Source organism: Taudactylus pleione, unplaced genomic scaffold, assembly GCF_031769625.1.
Source record: "Taudactylus pleione unplaced genomic scaffold, aTauple2 ptg000105l, whole genome shotgun sequence".
Classification (NCBI taxonomy): Eukaryota; Metazoa; Chordata; class Amphibia; order Anura; family Myobatrachidae; genus Taudactylus; species Taudactylus pleione.
In genome coordinates, this window is record NW_028284507.1 from 11,941,417 (window position 1) to 11,963,753 (window position 22,337).

At 42.0% G+C, this 22,337-nt stretch overlaps 1 protein-coding gene across 4 annotated transcripts in view; it reads left to right on the forward strand.

Annotated features, from left to right (window-relative positions):
- Positions 1-22,337, forward strand: part of SLC4A5 (solute carrier family 4 member 5) — a 94,154-nt gene that overhangs the window by 63,784 nt on the left and 8,033 nt on the right. Inside the window, exons 15-22 of one of the 4 annotated variants that reach the window (XM_088470841.1) lie at positions 6,569-6,630; positions 7,794-7,994; positions 10,415-10,528; positions 10,706-10,867; positions 13,943-14,121; positions 16,625-16,697; positions 17,393-17,461; positions 21,357-21,530. In XM_088470841.1, the coding sequence (XP_088326967.1) occupies positions 6,569-6,630; positions 7,794-7,994; positions 10,415-10,528; positions 10,706-10,867; positions 13,943-14,121; positions 16,625-16,697; positions 17,393-17,461; positions 21,357-21,530 (1,034 nt within the window). Of the gene's footprint in view, positions 1-6,568; positions 6,631-7,793; positions 7,995-8,259; positions 8,374-10,414; positions 10,529-10,705; positions 10,868-13,942; positions 14,122-16,624; positions 16,698-17,392; positions 17,462-21,356; positions 21,531-22,337 lie in introns of all 4 variants that reach the window. The other 3 variants (XM_088470842.1, XM_088470843.1, XM_088470844.1) reach the window with 3 other exon arrangements.

The window sequence follows — 22,337 nt, forward strand, 5'->3', positions numbered from 1 at the left end:
ATATTGTAACAAAACAATATAAAAAGGAGAAATTATGACAAATGGATCATATTTATTAAGAGTGCTTGATTAATAACATGCCATATGAGTTAAAAGGTTTATTTCTTACCAAAAAGAGGTAGCTGGTGGCCTTACATATAGAAGAAAGCAGATTAGTAATTTGATAATTAGATCACATGGTACATAGGTTACATGTATCTAATCTTTTTTGGGCAGCGAAAAGGGAATAAATAGTGGTTTTTCAACCTGTGGTCTACATACCTCTCTGTAGTACATGGGATTGCTGGAATGGTTACTATAGCCTGTTAAAGATTATTCAAAATAACAGTCAATTTTAAAAGGGAGGGGATGTATCAATTCTTAGAGAGCAGCCAATCAGAGTATAACTGCCAGTACTAGATAAATGACAGAAGCTGATTGGTTACTATGGGCAACTTCTCCACTTTATCTCTCTTCATGATTTGGTACATCTCCCACTAGGGTACCTGTATAAAACTTTCTAGAGCAGTGAGGGGGTCATTCAGACCCAGTCGCAAGCACCGATGTGCTCGCAACCGGGTCGATGGGGTGGCCCTGCGCATGCGCAGCTTGCGCACTGCGCGTACGCAAGCCCCGTCGCGAGAGAGAATCTCTCTCGCTCCGGAGCTCGCTAAAAAAGGGGCGGCTGTCGATGTTGATTGACAGCTCGCCCCTTTTTGTAGGCAGGTCAGGGGGGTGGTTTCCAAAATGGAGGTGTTCCTTAAGGAACGCCTACCGTTTTGTGGGCGGCCGCACTGACATCATCAGTGATGTCAGTGGGGAGCTTCCTGCTCGATCAGAGCAGAAAGCTCCCTGGGGCTTGCGAGTGCCCGACCCAACCTTAGGGTCTGGTCGCAAGCCTCGATGGTCACGATGGTGATCACCATCGTGACCATCACCCTGGTCGCTAGCTAAGCTGTGAGTGGTAACCTACAGCTTAGTTTGCAACCAGGAGGCCGCACCAGAAAAACCAGAAGCGGCCGTCCGCATTCAGAGAGAGCGATCGCTTCTTGTGATCGCCTCTGAATGAGATCCTGATTCCCAACTTCAGTCCTCAAGGCACACTAACAGTCCTGGTTTTAGTGATATCCATGCTTAAGCACAGATGGTTAAATCAAAAAAACTGAGGTACTAATTAAGTCACCAATGCTCAACTATGGCTATCCTTAATACCTGGACTGTTAGTGTGCCTTGAGGACCGTGGTTGGGAACCCCTGCTCTACAGAGTGGAGAAGTGGACAAGTGAAGAAGTTGCCCATAGCAACCATTATATAGAATGTACTTGATAAATGCTAACTAGAAGTTAACTGGTTGCTAAGGGCCACTTCTCCACTGATCTACCTTTAGTAGGTTTCATACATTTTCCCCTGATGAATTTGGTAAAGTTTTACAAAAGTTTACAAAACGTTGTACAAAAAGGAGAACTTGGCAAATATTCAAAGTGGTAGTTCACTTTGGACAACCTGCTCTTAATCAGTTCTGCCGCCCACATATGTACTGTATATCAAAGAGGATGGCCACGGTAGAAAGACCCCTGTTATTTAGAGACAGCTGATTACATTACATATTTTCAGTGTAATCCATCCATATTGCTTATTCATTAAGCGTAGTGCACAAGCGTTCTCAGTCTAGTGATACAAGGAAATGTATAATCACTGAATAATGACAACTAGGTGTTAATGTCACAGGATATGATAAGGCTGCCAAACTCTGCAATCCAGTGAGAACTGGAAGTGGGATTAGCCAAAGTGTTATTTTACACCAACTCATACTTTACTTGTGCAATAGATAACCTGCACTGTATACTGTAACTGCACGTCCAGGCTTTTATTGCATGGTGCCAGAGTGCTACAGTATGTTTAATCTCATGACAAACAGATAATACACAATTAGGCAATACGAATCAATTGCTTCTTAAAACTATAGCTATGATACATTGCAAATGTTTGCACAATCTCCACTTGCTGTAAAATTTCCTTTTTAAACTGGTAATTCTGTTCTTTATGGATGACTTCCTGCTGTGTCCTTAGTTACAGTAGCCACAGTGTTGCGGAACAGGAAGTCAGGAGTGCATAGGAATATTACTTCACCATATGGAACAGGAAGTCAGGAATGCATAGGAATATTAATTCACCACATGGAACAGGAAGTCAGGAGTGCATAGGAATATTACTTCACCACATGGAACAGGAAGTCAGGAGTGCATAGGAATATTACTTCACCACATGGAACAGGAAGTCAGGAGTGCATAGGAATATTACTTCACCACATGACAAATTTGTAATTTAGCTTTACGCATAGGATGGAATAGAAAAAAATAGGGTAAGGCAGTGACAGACTGAGAAAAACAATGTGTCTGATTTAAATGTAAACAGGCAAAATTAATATTAGTCTTTTGCTTAACATATTGCAAACAACTATTGTAACTGATATCTGCCACATCTCTCCTTATTCTCTGCATTCTCTTTTCTGGCTGTCCTTTAATTCATGTAAGTATTGGTAGAAAACTTTAAATATTTACAGTTCACCCATAGTAGAATGTGGTGTATATTGTACTTATATGTATAACTATAAACTTAAAGCAGTGGGTTCTGTATTTCATTAGAATATTGGAACCTCTGAGACAACTCCATATCTAATCATTGTGCCAGATGTGTTCCCTCCCACAGGATTACTTATTTTTACACAAAGTTCCTATTAATTGTTTTACAACATTTAGCACCAAAAATGAAGACTGACCTAACTTTTATGGCCTAAGCAAACTCCATATCTTCCAGCATGAGCTATTTCTATGGACAGTGATCTGATCTGTGTTCCCTCTTATTTTACAAGTAAAAGCTATAAGTTGGACCTATTCACCACAGAGAGTGGAGGCAGCCATTTTGTGTACTGCACCAATATTCCAATATTCAGCAGGTGACTTCACTAGTTGCAGATAACATACAGTCAGGTGCATAAATATTGGGACATTGACAGAATTTTCCTATTTTGGCCTCTATTCACCACCACAATGGCTTTGAAATGAAACAAACAAGATGTGCTTTAACTGCAGACTTTCAGATTTAATTTGAGGGTAATTACATCCAAATCAGGTGAACGGTGTAGGGATTGCAACGGTTTCTATATGTGCCTCCCACTTTTTAAGGGACCAAAAGTAATGGGACTATCAACTCAAAAGCTATTTCATGGACAGGTGTGGGCTATTTCATTATCAATTAAGCAGATAAATTGTCTGGAGTTGATTCTAGGTGTGACATTTGTATTTGGAATCAGTTGCTGTCGACTCTCAATATGAGATCCAAAGAGCGGTCACTATCAGCGAAGCAAGCCATCATTAGGCTGAAAAATCAAAACAAACCCATCAGAGAGATAGCAAAAACATTAGGTGTGGCCAAATGAACTGTTTGGAACATTTTTAAAAAGAAAGAACGCACCAGAGAGCTCAGCAACACCAAAAGACCCAGAAGACCACGGAAAACAACTGTGGTGGATGACAGAAGAATTATTTCCCTGGTGAAGAAAAACCCCGTCACAACAGTTGGCCAAATCAAGAACACTCTCCAGGAGGTAGGTGTATATGCGTCCAAAGTCAACAATCAAGACTTCACAAGAGTGAATATAGAGGGTTCACCACAAGATGTAAACCATTGGTGAGCCTCAAAAACAGGAAGACCACATTAGAGTTTGCCAAACAACATCTAAAAAAGCCATTACAGTTCTGGAACAACATCCCTTGGACAGATGAGACAAAGATCAACTTGTACCAGAGTGATGGGAAGAGAAGAGTATGGAGAAGGAAAGGAACTGCTCATGATCCAAAACATACCACCTCATCAGTGAAGCATGGTGGTGGTAGTGTCATGGCGCGGGCATGTATGGCTGCCAATGGAACTGGTTCCCTTGTATCTATTGATGATGTGACTGCTAACAAAAGCAGCAGAATGAATTCTGAAGTGTTTCGGGCAATATTATATGCTCATATTCAGTCAAATGCGTCAGAACTCATTGGACAGCACTTCACAGTGCAGATGGACAATGACCCGAAGCATACTGCAAAAGCAACCAAAGAGTTTTTTTTAAGGCTAAAAAGTGGAATGTTATGCAATGGCCAAGTCAATCCCTTGAACTGAATCCGATTGAGCATGCATTTCACTGGATGAAGACAAAACTGAAGGGAAAATACCCCAAGAACAAGCAGGAACTGAAGACATTTGCAGTAGAGGCCTGACAGAGCATCACCAGGGATGAAACCCAGCGTCTGGTGATGTCTATGCGTTACAGACTTCAGGCTGTAATTGCCTGCAAAGGATTTGCAACAAAGTATTAAAAAGTGAAAGTTAGATTTAGGATTGTTTAGTTTGTCCCATTACTTTTGGCCCCTTAAAAAGTGGGAGGCACATATAGAAACCGTTATAATTCCTACACCGTTCACCTGATTTGGATGTAAATACCCTCAAATTAAATCTGAAAGTCTGCAGTTAAAGCACATCTTGTTTGTTTCATTTCAAAGCCACTGTGGTGGTGAATAGAGGCCAAAATATGAAAATTCTGTCAATGTCCCAATATTTATGCACCTGACTGAAGCTGAGGCATGAGGCACGGTACCCACTAGTTCCTGGTGACTTGATAGGCTTGTGATGTCACTAGGCTCCTATGAATGTGAAGGATGCATTCTCATGTTCAGGGTGTTTCACTCGCTATTGGCCCCAAAGTTTTTCAAATAACTTTTAAAGTAATTGACTTAATTTAGTGAAATGTGACACAGACATACCTTGGTCTATGAGAAACATGAGGAAGTCATAGCAAGTGTTCACCAATAGTATCCAGACCAGCTGTTCACGCATGTGCGAAGTGAAGGCCAAGTGTTCACCACCCTAGTCGGCAGCGCAGTCCAAAATTCAAATAGGGGATCCACACCAACTGCCAGTGATGATGGTAAGGTCCACGTGACCTTACACCACTAGATTTGTTCCTAAGGGGCATGTTAAAAGGGAAAGTGTACCACAACAAGCCACAGACTCTAATGGCACTGAGAAAAAACATTCAGCATGAATATGACACTGTGACTCCTAATATGTTGGGTAATACCTTCCATAACACGGACCAATGAGTTCAAGCTTGTCTGGATGCTAATGGTGAATACTTTCAACACTTACTATGAATTCCTCATATTTCTCATAGATCAAGGTGGGATGTAGTTGGCATTCCGGCGTGTGGGATGCCGACGGTCTGAATACCAGCGCCGAAATACCAACAGGTCGGGATCCCAGCACCAGTATCCCGACCGCCGGCATCCCGAAGGAAAGTATCGGGGTGTTAGGGGGAAGTTAGGGTTACGTAGTGGGGTTAGGGTTAGGCAGTAGGGGAGGGTTAGGGTTAGGCACCGGTAGTGGGATGCCGATGTCGGTATTCTGATCAGCGACATCTCGACAGTCGGGATTTCATACCCAACCCATCAAAGTATGTCTCTGTCAAATTTCACTAAATTATGTCAATTACTTTAAAAGTTATGAGAAAAACTTTGGGGCCGATGGCGAGTAAAACACCCTGTATATATATTCAGTACAAATAGTTGCTTCCAGTGGTAACCAGAAATGGGTACACCTTCTTATCTGCTAGATTTCTATTATAACAGTATTTTTAAAATCCCATTCACAAAATTGACTTTTATTAAATGTACTGAATTGGAATGTCCCCCGCTGCTGCACATGATTCACTCGGTCACTTCACCCTGATGTACTAAGTCTTGAAAAGTGATAAATTGGAAGGTGATAAAGTACCAACCAATCAGCTCCTGTCACTTTGCAGACTGTTTTCAATGAATTTTATCATATGCAACAAGTGATACAACTTGTTGAAAATGATAAATGGTGCTCCAGCCAATCAGCTCTTAAATGTCACCTGTTTGAGACATGAGAGTTGGGAGCTGATTGGCTCTAGCACCATTTATCATACACAATGAGTTTTATCAATTGTTGCGTATGATAAAGCTTGCTTATAAATGAGGCTCAATGTTTGAAAAATGGCAGTTAGGAACTGATTGGCTGGTGCTTTATCACTCTCCACTTTATCACTTTTCAAGGCTTAGTAAATCCCCTCCCTATGCCTGGCAGCAGGTGATAGCTCACCTGAGCTCACTGTATTATACTGTCCTGCCATGGTGACAGACAGCACTGGGACACACGAGTCCTAGAACAACGTCTCCAGTAAATAATCTGTGCTAAAATACAGAATTCAGATGAAACTCCTGCAACTGGAAAATGATTGGGAAAAATCTCACATAGAAGTAGCTCATGTTGGCAGGCCAGAGACATTCCTATGTCGACATTCTGTCAATATTGACATTTTAAAGGGGGCTACATTTTAATCAAAACGATTTGTGACATTGTGGCTGCCTACTGCCATGGGACACTCAGAGTTCTGCAGGGTGGGTGGTGGAGGCTTGTTACTAAACATATATTTTGTGGTTGGAGCTATCCTTTAGGTGCTGTGAGAATATCATTCTATACCCAAACTAAACCCTAAAACAAACATCTCTCCTGTCTTGTAGTGAATACAACTTTATTCAATGCTTCAGCTCCATTTGCACCAAACAACACTAACATCTCTTTGGTAAGTAATGTACAACAGTTCGGACTTATGAAATGATGCCCAACAGTCCTGACTCACCAATAGTCTAAAGCAATGAGTTGTAGGCACCAGTTGTTTGACATATATAGATGAAATACCAATTTATTCCAATACACATTCTATCATCAAACACTTTCAAAAATCATGTGATACAGGAAAAACATCCTTCTAATGGGGGTCCTTCTAACACCCCTGGCTGGTGGGTGTGGGGATAATTATAATCCCCTGGCAGCCATAAACTGTCTAGAACAGCCTAGAAACCCCAAGTGCCAGCATACCCTGGCATCCAGAGCCCACTAGAACATATAAAATATAAATATATATATAAAATAGTTAAATAATTAAAATAGATATTCCACTAATCCCTCATTCAACCACTTTGATAAATTCCCAGTTCAAATCAATCCTTTTCTTTCTTCTATTCCAGGTAAATCCAGAGAATTGAAGAAAAAAACATGTTATACAATGCTCAGCTACCCCTTGCGGCAAATGATAGGAAGCAGACCTGTCTGCAACTAACCATTCCACTGCGGCTTCGCTCTGATTGGTTAGAGTGTGAGAAAGCCTCTCTGATTGGTTAGTTGCAAATAGACCCCACGTAGCATCTCAATGAAATTCCCTTTCATAGATGTTCATTGTTATATTTCATCTTACACCTCTATAGGCATACTGATATCAATTATTTAAAACACACCATACCTTAACATATCATACATACAGTAATTATCAAAAAGCACTACATTTAAATTTACATTACTATGTAAGGAAATGCCAAAGAGATTACAAATGTATCAGTTAAGTAGATGAATTTATCCATACAAATCTGAACATCAGATGCAAAAAAAATGTTTGGAGGGAAAAAAGACAGTGATATTATAGTTTGTGTCATGTGCTAGAGAGTCACAAATATGTACACCCATAAACATCATTTCCAAATATTACACCCAGCTGTACATTGTAAAGCACTGCGGTTACCGGGCTACTAGATTTTGCCCAAATATGGTAAAAATAAATAATCTTATAAAGCCATTATGTAGTAACTGTAGTTAATGTGGTGCAGAGGACAGAGGATATGCTTGCAGGCGGATGGCATTGCGCTGTTCTAAAAATATTTTGGTTATCATCTTCCCCACATGAATTCCAAGTACAATGTCATGAATAACACAGCTTTGGACTGGAGCCAGCTAAGCATGAAGGAATGTCTGAAGTATGGCGGGAGCCTGCTTGGAGACTCGTGTAACTATGTGCCTGACCTGGCCCTTATGTCCTTCATCCTGTTCTTCGGTACCTACTCCATGACTTTAACATTAAAGAAATTTAAGTTCAGCCGATACTTTCCCACCAAGGTAAGAACAAGCACATCCACTAACTCCAGGATGGTGGTGGGTGGGGTGGAGAGTGTTTCTGATGTTGTCAAGTGTAGTTTGGAATGCTTAACGTCAACAAATATATATATATATATATATATATATATATATATATATACAAACATAAATCAATAAGCTTTTTCGTTATCTCTAAGACGGCCACCAAGTTATGTTGTAATTTCCTTGTAGACCCATCAGAATCCAAAACCATCTTTTTCACTTGTGTTTTACCTGTTTCCCTCAGCTGCGCACCCTGGTGGCTGATTTTGCCATTGTGTTCACCATCCTTTTCTTCTGTGGTGTGGATGCATTATTTGAGCTGGAGACACCAAAATTGCATGTTCCTAATGAAATTAAGGTTGGACCTCTTGTATTTATCACCTGTCAATTCTGTCCTTCTCTCTCAATCCTGAACCCTTCCAATCCTCCTATTGGTAGTAAATGTACCTGCTGTCATGTAAAGTCTCTATAATCATCTTTTGTTAGAAAGCACTAGACCATGAGGTTCAGATACATATGTACCTACTAACATACATACATTCCTCACTTAACGACCGAGTTCCGTTCCTACGACTAGGTCGTTAAACAAATTGGGCCGTATTCAATTTGAGGCGAAAAGTCTGGAGCCGCGATACTTTTTCGCCGATGACGTAATTTTCTACTGTTTTGCTTTTACCCCGTATTCAATCTGAAAGACTTTCCGCCTAGGCGGAAAGTCAATGCAATGTAATAGACGGAACAGTTTCGTGTTTGAATAGCAGGCGGAAAAATGGTGCAGAATTGGGGGTTTTTGGCGCAATGTAGCGGGAACCCCTCTGGTAAACTGTGTCAAACAATAAAAAAAATCACCCCAAAAAATCACTTTCATTTTAGGGGCGAACAAAAAAATGTTGGGGGACAAAGTTAAAAACTAACAAACTTGACTCTGGGGGGGTCCCCAAGTATGCCCCAAGTGTTTTTTTAATTGCAGGTGTTTGCGGCAGGTGGATTTTTCACAATTTTTTCAACTTCACTTTAGCAACTTTTAAATATGCTGACCCCCATTTTCAAGTACCCTAAATTTGCTGGGATAACTTATTTTCGGCAAAAAATACGCCTGAATACTATTCTGGATCAAGTAAAGAAAAACGCTATTTAGCAACTATTGATTAAAAACACCAAATACCTTCAGCAAGCCAAATCGGGGGTAACCATAGCTAACCCCCATATCAGAGCATCTTTTGGGGGGTGTCAGGCTGATTTCCCCAAATCTGAGAGTACTTTCCGCCTGTTCAAGTTTCGCCGGGTACCGTATTCGCGTACTTTCAAATTGAATACGGGGTAAAGCGGGCTCGCGCGTGATACTTTTCCACCTACAAAACAGGCGAAGTAGGCGAAAAGTCCAGCCCACAAAAAAGTATCGCGGCTCGGCTCAAATTTAATACTGCTCTTGGTCTCTAAACGAGAAGCCATATATACTTAATACAGGTAATCATTTTTATTTATTCTGAATAAAGAAAAGGTCTAAAGGAAACTCAAACTTGATACTGTAACTGTTTTACTCTGCATAACTCTTACATACTGTACAGTACAATTAAAGTTATTAAAAAAAAGACATTCAGAATAACATTTTAGTCATTATACTATGGGTTCCAGCTGGTCAGAGTGCTGGTCGTAAGTCTGAACGGTTGTTAAATGAGTAGGTTGTTAAGTGAGGAATGTCTGTACATGCATCTGTGGGAGCTATCCATATTTTGCACTCTCCCACAGTAGAAATGAAAAGAAACCATTGTACCCAATTTAGGAGAGTAGCAATCAGGTACAGAGAGTGTATCCAACCAACAGTTAATTGCTGGTAAGTCATTATTTAACGTAGCAGATCTGTAGGATGATAGTTTTTTCAGTGGGTTGTTCACCTTCAGCTAATTTTAATGTACTGTCTTGTACATGTGTTCCTGCAACTTTACTAAATATATTCATTTATCTTTCAAGCATAATTCTGTCCTTTTCAGCCAAGCATCTTAAGAGCAATTTGCTTATGTCGCTGTTCCTGCCTAAGACACAACACTGTATTCTCTTTTGATGACAGTTGTATCAGCTTTGTGTCATATCCCAGAGCACCAGAAACAAATTGCACTGTGCGGCCATAAAAGGACACGTTTGACAACCATGGAAAGGAGCTAGAACACAAAATCTATATATTTTCTAAAAGTTGTAAAAGAACATTTACAAGCTAATAAATGAAAGTAATTTAAAGTTGCTTTGCACAGTTTGACAGTTGCAGGCTGAAGTATCATGGGAAAGTGATTTTTGTCCACCAGGTATTATTACATATTTACAGTCTTGTATAATCTTTCCTAAATCTACATTTCTAACTGTCCTTCTCCCTTCTTCTCTCTTATACACGCTGCATTCTTAAGCTGCGTAAACTCATTAGCGATTTCTCAATCTTTGTGTCCATTCTAATCTTTGTTGGTCTGGACATGCTCTCTGGACTAAACACTCCCAAACTGCAAGTGCCTACTGACTTTAAGGTAAAGGACCTGTCATTATGATAAGGCGCCAAGTGCATGTTGGGTAAGGGGTATGTCACTGTGTGTATGTCTTTGATGTCAATCTTTGCAGCAACTATTGGTGTAGATTGCTACTAAGTGTGTGTGACCTCTTAGGTAAATACATTGTAATCAATATCTGTTTTATTCCCCCTCTAGCCAACACGACCAGACCGAGGCTGGTTTGTATTCCCCTTTGGTAAGAATCCTTGGTGGATTTACCTGGCCAGTGCGTTACCTGCTCTACTGGTGACCATCCTTATCTTCATGGACGAGCAAATCACAGCAGTCATAGTCAACAGGAAGGAGAACAAGCTGAGGGTACCTATTTCTATATGTATGCATTGTAGTCCCCACTCTGATACTCTTGAATGTCAACTGTCATTTTCAAGTCAAGTCTCACCAATAACACCAATAACACTACACAAGAGACAGTATTGCCAGATATTGAATGTAATCCTTTTACTGATTGTGGGCCTGATTCAGCAATGTTCGCATATCGAGCGATTGTTAGCCATTGCGCATGCGTATAAGCCATACTGTGCGTGTGCTGCGATCACACTGCGATTACGCATGCAAAGAGGAATCCATCGCAGAGTGAGTGACAGGCTGTGAGCGTTTGGGGTTGGTGATGGGGAAGTGGTAGGAGAAACATAGACGTGCCTATCTGTTTGAACGCCGTTGCTTGGGCGTACATAAATTAGCCACTGCGATTGCATACACAGCTTGAGAGCCCAATCCGAGCGTAGAGGTATATTTACTAAAGTGCGGGTTTTTAGAAGTGGAGATGTTGCCCATAGCATCCAATCAGGTTCTACTTAACATCTAGCTAGGACCTTCTAGAAGATTATAGCTAGAAGCTGATTGGTTGCTATGGGCAACATCGCCACTTCTAAAAACCCGCACTTTAGTAAATATACCCCGTAGTATCTGCAGCAGCTCAGACCTGGTATAAATGCTGCGTGAGTGGTTGATGTCCATCGATCTTACCAATGTTTAAACTGAAGAGCTACAGTAGTCGAATATGAGAAAGCAACCGTGGGAGTCTTTATGTTGGCGGTGCTTTTGCACGTATTAGTATATTTTCATAGCTGCGTTCCGCGTATATTTGCAGGAACGAATACTGCCGAATCAGCAGAGCCATAACTGACTTTTTGGTGCCCTGTGCCAGAAAGAGCATTACCCCTCTCCCATTATTTTTCAAATAGAGACATAAGACACGCACCCGAAAAAGGGCCATGGCCTCATGGGGAAGGGCCAGCGAAGAGATAGGTGAGGCCAGGAGCTGCTGGGAATAAAAAAAGAGGAAGCTACAAGTGATGATAACAATCAGAAAATTGACAGGCCCAAGCAGCGCCCCTTGCCCTGCGGTGCCCTGTGCCATGGCACTGGTCGCACCAGCCTAGTTACGGCCCTGCAAATCAGGCCCTGTGTTCCAAGGCTATTTTTGAAACATATTTACTGTTTGATTGCTCATCACCTATGGTACTGTGCACCAAATGACCAAAGTACATGATGACACACGGACAGATGCTTTGGTTTCTTTCTGCTGTCCCCATACACTAGTATCACAGATATCTCCTACTTACCTTCCTCTTGCGGAATGGCCCGCTGTCCCCATACACTAGTATCACAGATATCTCCTACTTACCTTCCTCTTGCGGAATGGCAGGCTGTCCCCATACATTAGTATCACAGATATCTCCTGCTTACCTTCCTCTTGCGGAATGGCCCGCTGTCCCCATACACTAGTATCACAGATATCTCCTGCTTACCTTCCTCTTGCGGAATGGCCCGCTGTCCCCATACACTAGTATCACAGATATCTCCTACTTACCTTCCTCTTGCGGAATGGCCCGCTGTCCCCATACACTAGTATCACAGATATCTCCTACTTACCTTCCTCTTGCGGAATGGCCCGCTGTCCCTATACACTAGTATGGGGACAGTATTCATCAAGCTCCGAAAACATTATATTTTCGGAGCTTGACTGCGGGAGCATTTGCCATGTTCAGATGGTGAATGCTCCTGCTCCGGCATCGCAACCCGCTCCTTCCCTATGGGAAGACGGTCCAGGTAGCGAAGAGGGATCCTTTCGGATCCCTCCACCCCCGTTCGACTCCTTCCGCCCGACGTCGGGGCTCTTGTGCACATGCGTGATTTGTAGGTTGCGCATGCGCATCGCAGTCACTGCTCTGAAAGGATTCACTGCTCCGAAAAGGAACAGTGAAGCCGCTCGTGGGGGCAGCTGATTTCGCATCAGCGGCCACCGTGCCAGAGCAATGATGAATTGCTCTGGCAGCCACAGCGAGGTAGGATGTTAATTATCTGGGTCCGTTCGGACCCCGGTAATTAACATGATGAATAGGCCCCTAAAAGACAAATGTGCATAAAGCATAAGTTTTACTTCTAGCAGAGTGAGCAAAAAGACCAAATAGACTTTTAATCAATATTTATGTTCCATAAACGTAGAGTCTAAAAACAGCCATAAATATAATGTAAGATCTGGATAAACTTATAAAAAAATTATATTTGTGTCTCCAAGATTTTATTTTTCCAGGATTTATTACTGCATTTCTTCATTGTCCTCCTTGCTGCAAATGTAACAATTGTTTAGGTGAGGGGTTAGTGTAAGAGGAGATGTATCAAGCCTCGGAGAGAGATAAAGTGGAGAAGTTGCCCTAAGCTTCTGTCATTTATCTAGCTGAAATGACAGTTAGGCCGGTATCCAATTAGCAGGGTTCAATCTGATGTGTCCCGAAAAATAATCCCCTGAAAAGTGACGGATCCTATGTGTTTTCGGCCGAATAATGCTATTTGTTTGGCCGAACAAATAGGATACAGTGAATGTGATTAAAAAAGGCAAAAAACTGGGATTATCGGCAAAAAAATCCCTGTTTTTCGTCCCTGAAAACATAGTGCTAATTGGATACTGGCCTTAGACGCTTGGTTGCTTTGGGCAAATTCTCCACCTTATCTCTCTCCAAGGCTTGATACATCTCATCTTTATTATGATGGAAATTAATATTTGGCTCAGTTAAACAAAATATCAATGACTGTATCTTCTAGTTGAAAGAAGGGAATAGGAGAAACTACGTTATGGATTATTAGAAAACAATTTTCCACATTGTTTGGAAACAAATATTAAAAATCCATATTAGAGTCTAGTTGTAGTGTAAAATAACATCAATGCCTGTTAATCATTGGGAAGTGTTTGTAAAGGAGACATCTGTAACAAAACACACAAGCCTCTGCCTGTTCAATTATAACTAGGAGTTCTGCATTAGGACCCTGGTGTTACAGGGGCAACACACACTAGAAACTCCCCCAATAACTCTTCCCAGTAATTGCTGCAATATCTAGTACCTTGTATTGAATATCTATTGTCTTTGTTAGAAAGCCTGTGGTTACCACCTGGATCTGTTCTGGGTGGGCATTCTCATGGCAGTGTGCTCCTTCATGGGTCTGCCTTGGTATGTGGCTGCGACAGTCATCTCCATCGCCCATATTGACAGCCTGAAGATGGAGACAGAGACCAGCGCTCCTGGGGAACAGCCCCAGTTTTTAGGAGTGAGGTGGGTTCATTTAGAATACAGGTTGTGTAAAAGACGGATAACATGTCTCTATCCTGCTATATGTACTTCAGTAATCATTAACGCACTTTCCACCTTTCTGTCGAATGTTTGCTCACCTCTTATCTCTTCTACAGACCCATCTGTTGCTTAAACGTTAGAGCCATAGGGGAAGATGTACTAAGCCTTGGAGAGAGATAAAGTACCAACCAATCATCTCCTAACTGTCACTTTACAGGCACCAAGGCTTTGTACATCTCCCCCATAGTCACATATTATTAGTGTGCACCAGACAAATGTGCTCTTCGTCATATCTCCTGCTATAATAAACTGCATTGTGATCAGATATGTTGTTTTATGTACCATGTCCATGTTTTAGAAAATGTTTATCTTATGAGTGTAGTGTTACCCACCTGCATTTAGTTGCTTACAGCTAGCGGTGGATTAGTGTTGGCTTTGGATGTCACCTAAGTCAATTACTCCATGGTGACAGGCAGCATCGGAACAGGCAAACTTTTCACCCTGTGCAGTACTCCACTCCAGAACATGTGACGTCATGATGTCACGCTGTGGGTGGCGGGGCTGCCGTCGCCAGGAAGAAGAGCACTCCCCAGAGTGTCTTTAGGCACTCGGGCAGCTATACAGACTGTAGGGTGCATGCCTGGAGCATTTTTCAGATTGCACTGCAGGGTGCCATTCCAAGCAGTATCACCACCATCTGGAGGCACTGCATGAACATCCCTATTTACAGCTTTGGTGACAGGAAAAGAATGCCCACCCTTACTGAACAGTACCTGGTATTCCTGTCTCAGCACATAGGCCACGGTTATTTTTTAAATCATGGATCTCCATGTCTGTAGACTACGTCCTGTGCCCCAGCATTCGTACATCCCCATAGCCTCTCTTCAAGTCTATGGGTATAATACCACTTAGCAGAGTTCCACAATCAGAATGTACAGATAATTAGATCATCTTGATGCCTTGGTTTCAGTTATTTATATTGAGCAAACATATTTTGCAAGACTTTTTGTCAGAAGTCAATTATACCAGCATGATGTTAGTGTGAGATGGAACCAAAGCAAACAGGGTGAGAACTTACAGCCTCCGCAATCACTGCTCCATCGTATCACATGATTTGCATAGTTATTGGCCCACAAATGTATTCAGTGTTGCCGAGTAACACGTACCTACAAATACATACTTGTAATACAAGAGACAGATCCCTGAATGCACCGAATTCAAGGCCCAAACTCCTCCTATTTAAAGTACAACTCACCAAAGTGTAATAAAGAAATCGTGTGCAGTCTAAATCTCATTAAAAAAGATTCTATCTGTGCGCCTGATTCAGAGATGGACGCTGTTATCAGCACTGCTTCGTCTTTAGACGAGATGCTAACATACGATACTGCAGCAGGAGACGTCTGCTGACAAAAGACGCCACGTGCATTGCAGATCTGAGTGCTGCATTCCAAGACACAGGATCGGATCACCATCACGACCATCAGTCATCATCCAGTAAGCTTACTCAGAATTGGCAACGGAACTGCTCAGCCGGGTCCAGGAAATGGCCCCGGTTTATAAACCGGCCCCTGTCGCTGCCCCCTCCCCTTTGGGGGCACTGCAAACGAACTTGCAGATGGAGGCCTGCACATGCCCACGCAGTACACAACCTCCCACCATCGGGGATGTACACAAACCATCGGGTTTACGTACACCTCCGAATGAGGCCCTACGTACATATCTATGGGAAAGTGGGAACTTTGAACAGGGCTGACATCACAAATTGTGAGGCCCGGGACTGACCAAATAGGAAAACTCCCCCCCCCATGCTATCTTAATCCTAAACACAAGATTTTTGTTAAATCCCTCCAAACCTGCGGTGTCTCCCTAATCCCAGCCAGTCCCCTTCTGTCTCTCCAGCCCTACTTTGCCTCTTGCTTCCAATATCCAGCCCTAGCCAGCCCCCGCATCCATATGACATACCAGTCACTTACCTCCTTGTTCTGTTCTGGCTGCTCCAGTCCTCACGCAACGTGGCTCCTCACTCTTCCAGGGTCACGGTGTGACGTCATGATGCCACCTGCAGCGGCTCACAAAAACCTTTTTGTTGCAAGCACGGCTGCCGCGGTAGGAGCTGGTCCTCCTGTCACTCACTTTTATTGCGTGGGGGTAATAGCAGGCGGCATGCCGGTAGGCGCACCCCCCGTTACATTTAGTTCAAGAGGGTAGTAGCATGTGTAGATAGGAGCAGGTGGGCTGGTGCTGGTAGGAGCAGGTGCCGGTAGGAGCAGGCCACCCCCCTCTCACTTATTGCACGGTGCCGGGGGGTAGGAATGAGCAGGCCCGAGGTTCCAGTCCCGGCAGTCCCCCCCCGATGGTGGCCCTGAATAAGAAAGACATAATTTAGGGGATTATGGTGTATTCATATTGACATTTTAAGGAAATACTACTAGAGATCCTCAAGGTGTAGCACTGAATATATTTTTATTGTTCTGCATCTCACCAGGGAACAAAGAGTGACAGGAATTATAGTGTTTATCCTCACTGGAATCTCTGTCTTCCTGGCTCCCGTATTAAAGGTATATTTGTATAACACTAACTGAATATTGTTTTCATATGATGTTGAAACATTTAAGTTAGTCTTATAGCAGTGCAAAACGTATTGTTTTAGAACCTTAAATTAACCGATATTGTGCCGATTTTGTCAGTAACTAGAAATGTAATGGCATTCTATGTATAATAATATGCTTGTTACGTAACCTATCTTCTATGTAGTTTTTACTAATAGTCTTTTTACAGAACTCACAATTCAGTAGGTTGTCATTATTTTTCACTCTGATAAGACAGTACATAGATAGAGAGTCAATAGATTATCAACATGCAGATGAACAACTGTTTAAAGGTTGACATGGACTTAGGTCAACATGGTCAAAAGGTCAATATGGTCAAAAGGACAACACACAAATGTTCGATACAGAATAGGTCAACACATGGTTTTTCATGATTTTTTATGATTGTTAGAGTTATGATGAGGTTTACGTTTAGGGTTAAAATAAATAATAAAAACGCGTCGACCTATTGCCTGTCGACCATCTGGTGTCAACTGATTGACTGTCTATATACTGTTGATCTTTCAATCCACACTCCCCCTCCTTTCACCCACCCCATCAGCATGGCATATATATATCATTATTAGTCTGTTTGTTAAATGACATTAGTGATGTTAACAACAGTTAATGATAACAATATTAACAGTGTTTGTCTGTTTCTGTAGTATATTCCAATGCCCGTCCTCTATGGCATCTTTCTGTACATGGGGGTTGCATCACTCAATGGCATTCAGGTGAGAATTCCTAGAACTTTCTCATTTATAGATCAGTAACAAAACTTGAAAGTGCTTAAATATTAAATTTATTAATTTTAACAATATTTGGAGATAATCAAGTCTGGTGATATAGTTTCTATTGGTTAGCCATAAGTAGGTATTATCTACATTACTTAATAACATTTGCTAATAATATTCACTTCTGTAACACTCAGCAGTGCATTACAATTGGGATTAGCCAGGGTATGATATCACATTAACCATAACTTAACCACAACAAGTTCTGGTGGCACGTACTCCATTGCTTTGCTATAACAAGGTTTGGTGACACATTCCCCATTACTGTGCCATTACAAAGTTTGGTGACACGTTCCCCATTACTGTGCCATAACAAGAAAAGAATAGACAAAACAAGCGTTCCTCTCCTGAGATCTATAGAATAATTGGAAAACAGTCAGGAAATAAAAAACAGTCAAATAATTCTCCTGAATTAAAATAAGTGGAATTGAAAGGACTGATCTCCTCAATTCCCTCAATTTTTCTTCCAATGATACACTCCAGATGATTAAAACAGTGAAAGCTGGTTTCTTTCACTTCTCATCCAATTAATTACAGCGCACTCCTGGCACCCTTTCCATATAATAAGACAGTGAGAGCTGGTTTCTTTCACTTCTCCTCCAATGGATAAAGGTGCACTCCTTGCATACCCCTTCAATATGAATAGTACCTACAAAAAAGCACAGTTTAAGGTCTCCCTTTGTGAAATACTGTAAATTTATTTTTCAAAAGTAGTATACACACAGTGTGTGACAATATAAAAGTGACACATTGCCCATTACTGTGCCATAACAAAGTTCGGTGACACACTCCCCATTACTGTGCCATAACAAGGTCTGGGCACACATTCTCCATTACTTTGCCATAGCAAGGTCTGGGCGCACATTCTCCATTACTGTGCCATAGCAAGGTCTGGGCGCACATTCTCCATTACTGTGCCATAGCAAGGTCTGGGCGCACATTCTCCATTACTGTGCCATAGCAAGGTCTGGGCGCACATTCTCCATTACTGTGCCATAGCAAGGTCTGGACACACATTCTCCATTACTGTGCCATAACAAGGTTTGGTGACACATTGCCCATTACTGTGCCATAACAAAGTTTGGTGACACACTCCCCATTACTGTGCCATAACAAGGTCTGGGCGCACATTCCCCATTACTGTGCCATAACAAAGTTTGGTGACACACTCCCCATTACTTTGCCATAACAAGGTCTGGGCGCACATTCTCCATTACTGTGCCATAACAAAGTTTGGTGACACACTCCCCATTACTGTGCCATAAATAGGTCTGGGCAACACATTCCCCATTACTGTGCAATAACAAAGTTTGGTGACACACTCCCTATTACTTTGCCATAACAAGATCTGGACGCACATTCTCCATTACTGTGCCATAGCAAGGTCTGGACGCACATTCTCCATTACTGTGCCATAACAAGGTCTGGGCGCACATTCTCCATTACTGTGCCATAGCAAGGTCTGGGCGCACATTCTCCATTACTGTGCCATAGCAAGGTCTGGGCGCACATTCTCCATTACTGTGCCATAACAAGTTCTGGTGACACATTCCTCATAACTTTGCCACAAAAAGGTCTGGTGACACATTCCCCATTACTGTGCCATAACAAGAACTGTTGAGACACATTCCCCATTACTGTGCCATAACAAGTTCTGGTGACACATTCCTCATAACTTTGCCACAAAAAGGTCTGGTGACACATTCCCCATTACTGTGCCATAACAAGATCTGTTGAGACACATTCCCCATTACTGTGCCATAACAAGATCTGGGGACACATTTCCCATATGACATAATGGGGTAGATGTATTATAGTGGCACGTTAAGTGCCGCTATAACGCTTCCTGCTTCGCCTCTTTACCGAGGCGAAGCAGGAAGCACTACCGGTGAGATGTGTGAACATCTCACCGGCCGGAGAGGGGGAGCGTTAACTCCCCCCTCCGGCGCTACCCGCTACAGACCACATCGCATCAGCCTAGTGCTGATGCGATGTGTGTCAGGCCCGGCCGGCTCCAATGAGCATGCGTGGGATCTCGCAAGTATCGCGAGATCCCCGCGTGCAGCCCTGGAGCCGGTAGCCGCCACAGCAGGGACAGCGCTGTCCCTGCTGTGGGTATAGGCTAACACCAGGCTGTAGCTGTCGATAGCGACAGCTACAGCCGGCCGAACGGTCAGACGATCTGACCGTTCGTACATAGCCCAGGCTGTCGGCACTGCTATCTTGTAGATAGCAGCGCCGATAATGACAGGGGCGCATAGCGCCCCTGTCATTTACCGCCCAGACCCCCGATCATACATCGGGGAGAAACGGTATCAGCGCACTTAACGTGCGCTGATACCGTTTCTGGGCTTCATACATCTACCCCAATAAGTCCATGATGTACTTTCTTCATTATATGGCTTTAACAAACTTGTTTTATTAATATAGTAAACATTGTATTTGTCAACACTAGAGATTTTATTACACAAACATCTGTCTCATTCTCCATTAAAAGATGTTTTCGAAACGTTATATCAGCAGAATGATTGCTAATCTCATGTCACCCATAGTTTTATTATCTATAACTAAATAATAAATAAAGACGCGACAACTGTATAAATTGCAAAAAAGAGGTCACAGCCAAATTTATTAATACAAATTAGAATTAGAAATCAGAATTAAGCCTGGTGGCGAAAAAAGCAGTGCTCAATCAGTCTACAGCTCATATAAGTATTATTTACCAAAATTGGTGTGGAGTTTCCACCCCGTGCACAAACCATCCTGGTAGTACCACCTCCCCTTAACTAGCACAGTGCTGGTCCCTCCTTAGGATGATGACCTGGTCCTCTCATAAAGTAATGACCGACTCGCCTTTCTCAAAGGGGAAATGCTAGCCAAGATCTGTTGCGCTAAATTGAGCCGCCGATGAGCACTGCTTTCCACCGGGCTGCGCCTCACCTGTTGGAAGAATCACCTAAAAAATACATTCCAACGATAACATATTGGTATAAACCAATTCAATCCAATTCGGGTGGGTGGGATCACAATCTGGAAAGAGGAAGCTAAATCCCTCCTCCAGCCTTTATATAGCAATGCTAAACCCCGCCTAAACGGAGGCCTAATAGGATAGCCATTTTGATTGACAACCAATAAACACCAATTCCAAACTATCAACATTAAACCAGCCCTAACCAGTTTTGCTCCAATATAAAACAGGGTGCTTATATCTTCTCAAGCTTATACAAGCATTCGAGTATTTTTGTAATAATGCAAACAGATTGCAGCATCAACATTACTAAGGTGTTACCATAAGTGGGAAGGAATCAGACTCTTTTACATACTCAGATGTGTCTGCCAATCGCCATTATCATCATCATCAGTCATAGTATTCACCAGGGTTGAGCACCAACAATATATTTTTTAACAGGCACACGTGAGTCTTTAGTACTTTCATCACGCCTACAATACATGCTCCATCCAACACATACTGTCCCCTATAGCGCAAGGATTTGTAAATCCAAATGCATCTCAGTCGGAATGAATAGCCTTATTTAGTACCCACACACAGTTGGACCGTACGCATTTTGCAGGGGGAAAAATGCAAAATGTACATCCAACTCCGCATGATCCCAGATGTACAGTAGGTAGTCATTCTCAGAGGTTACAATGCAAAGGTCTATAGTTAAAATACAAGTACTGTGAGAATGACATATTATAGGTACATTCAGTCACATACATTATATAATAAACCTACAGATCCTCAATGGCCCAGACATCCGGTATGTATGTAAAACCATCTATTACAATGTGCCTATCTCTGAGAGACATTTGAATGATTATGTTTATTTGCCAGTTCTGGGACCGCTGCAAGCTCTTCATGATGCCCGCAAAACACCAACCGGACTACGCCTATCTCCGGCACGTTCCATTACGCCGTGTGCACCTCTTCACCATTGTTCAAATTGTCTGTCTTGCTGTGCTGTGGATCCTGAAGTCTACAGTTGCCGCCATCATTTTCCCAGTCATGGTGAGGAGAAAAGATTGAGTAGTTGGACAGAAAGCTATTTATTTGGTTTATTTGTTTTTTTTTCTAAGTATGAAGATAACGTTTCTCACGGGTGTCTTGGCATATTGGCTTTTTTTTTTTTTACAATAATCCTAGTTGCCTTATACAAAATATTGTTAAAGCACACACTAGGGGGTACATTTACTAAGATGGGATTCTATTTAAGAAGTGATGTTGCCCATAGCAATCAATCAGATTCTACTACTCATTTATCTAGCACCTTCTAGAAGATCATACCTGGAATCTGATTGGTTGCTATGGGCAACATCACTTCTTAATAGAACTCCCATCTTAGTAAATTTACCCCTCGCTATCATTTGAACCTTTCTTGAGTATATCAAAACTGATAATTAAGATAATGTTGGAACTCAAGTGGAAAGCATATTTATAATTCTCAAATAAAAAACTGACATAAAAAATGTACACTCAAGAATAAAAATGCAATAGAATAAAAAAAACTGCTATAGTAATGTGAGCACTGATAATAGTTTAACTAGTTAAACTGTGAATAGCAGTATAGAGCAGATTATAGCAGAGATTGGATAAACTTGGTCCTTATATATTACCACTTGTTTGTGGGTACTTGCAAGGTATTGAGCTGGGGATCAATGTCCTGGTTAGGCGCGTCCTTCTTTGTAGTGCCAGCTCCATGTCCGTAATTGGAATAGTCCCGTGAGGGTAATCGGAGTGACTATTATATGCTCACTTTGATTAGCTCATTGCAGCCATGCATGGAGAAAATGGAGCAGGCTTATCAGCACAATGATG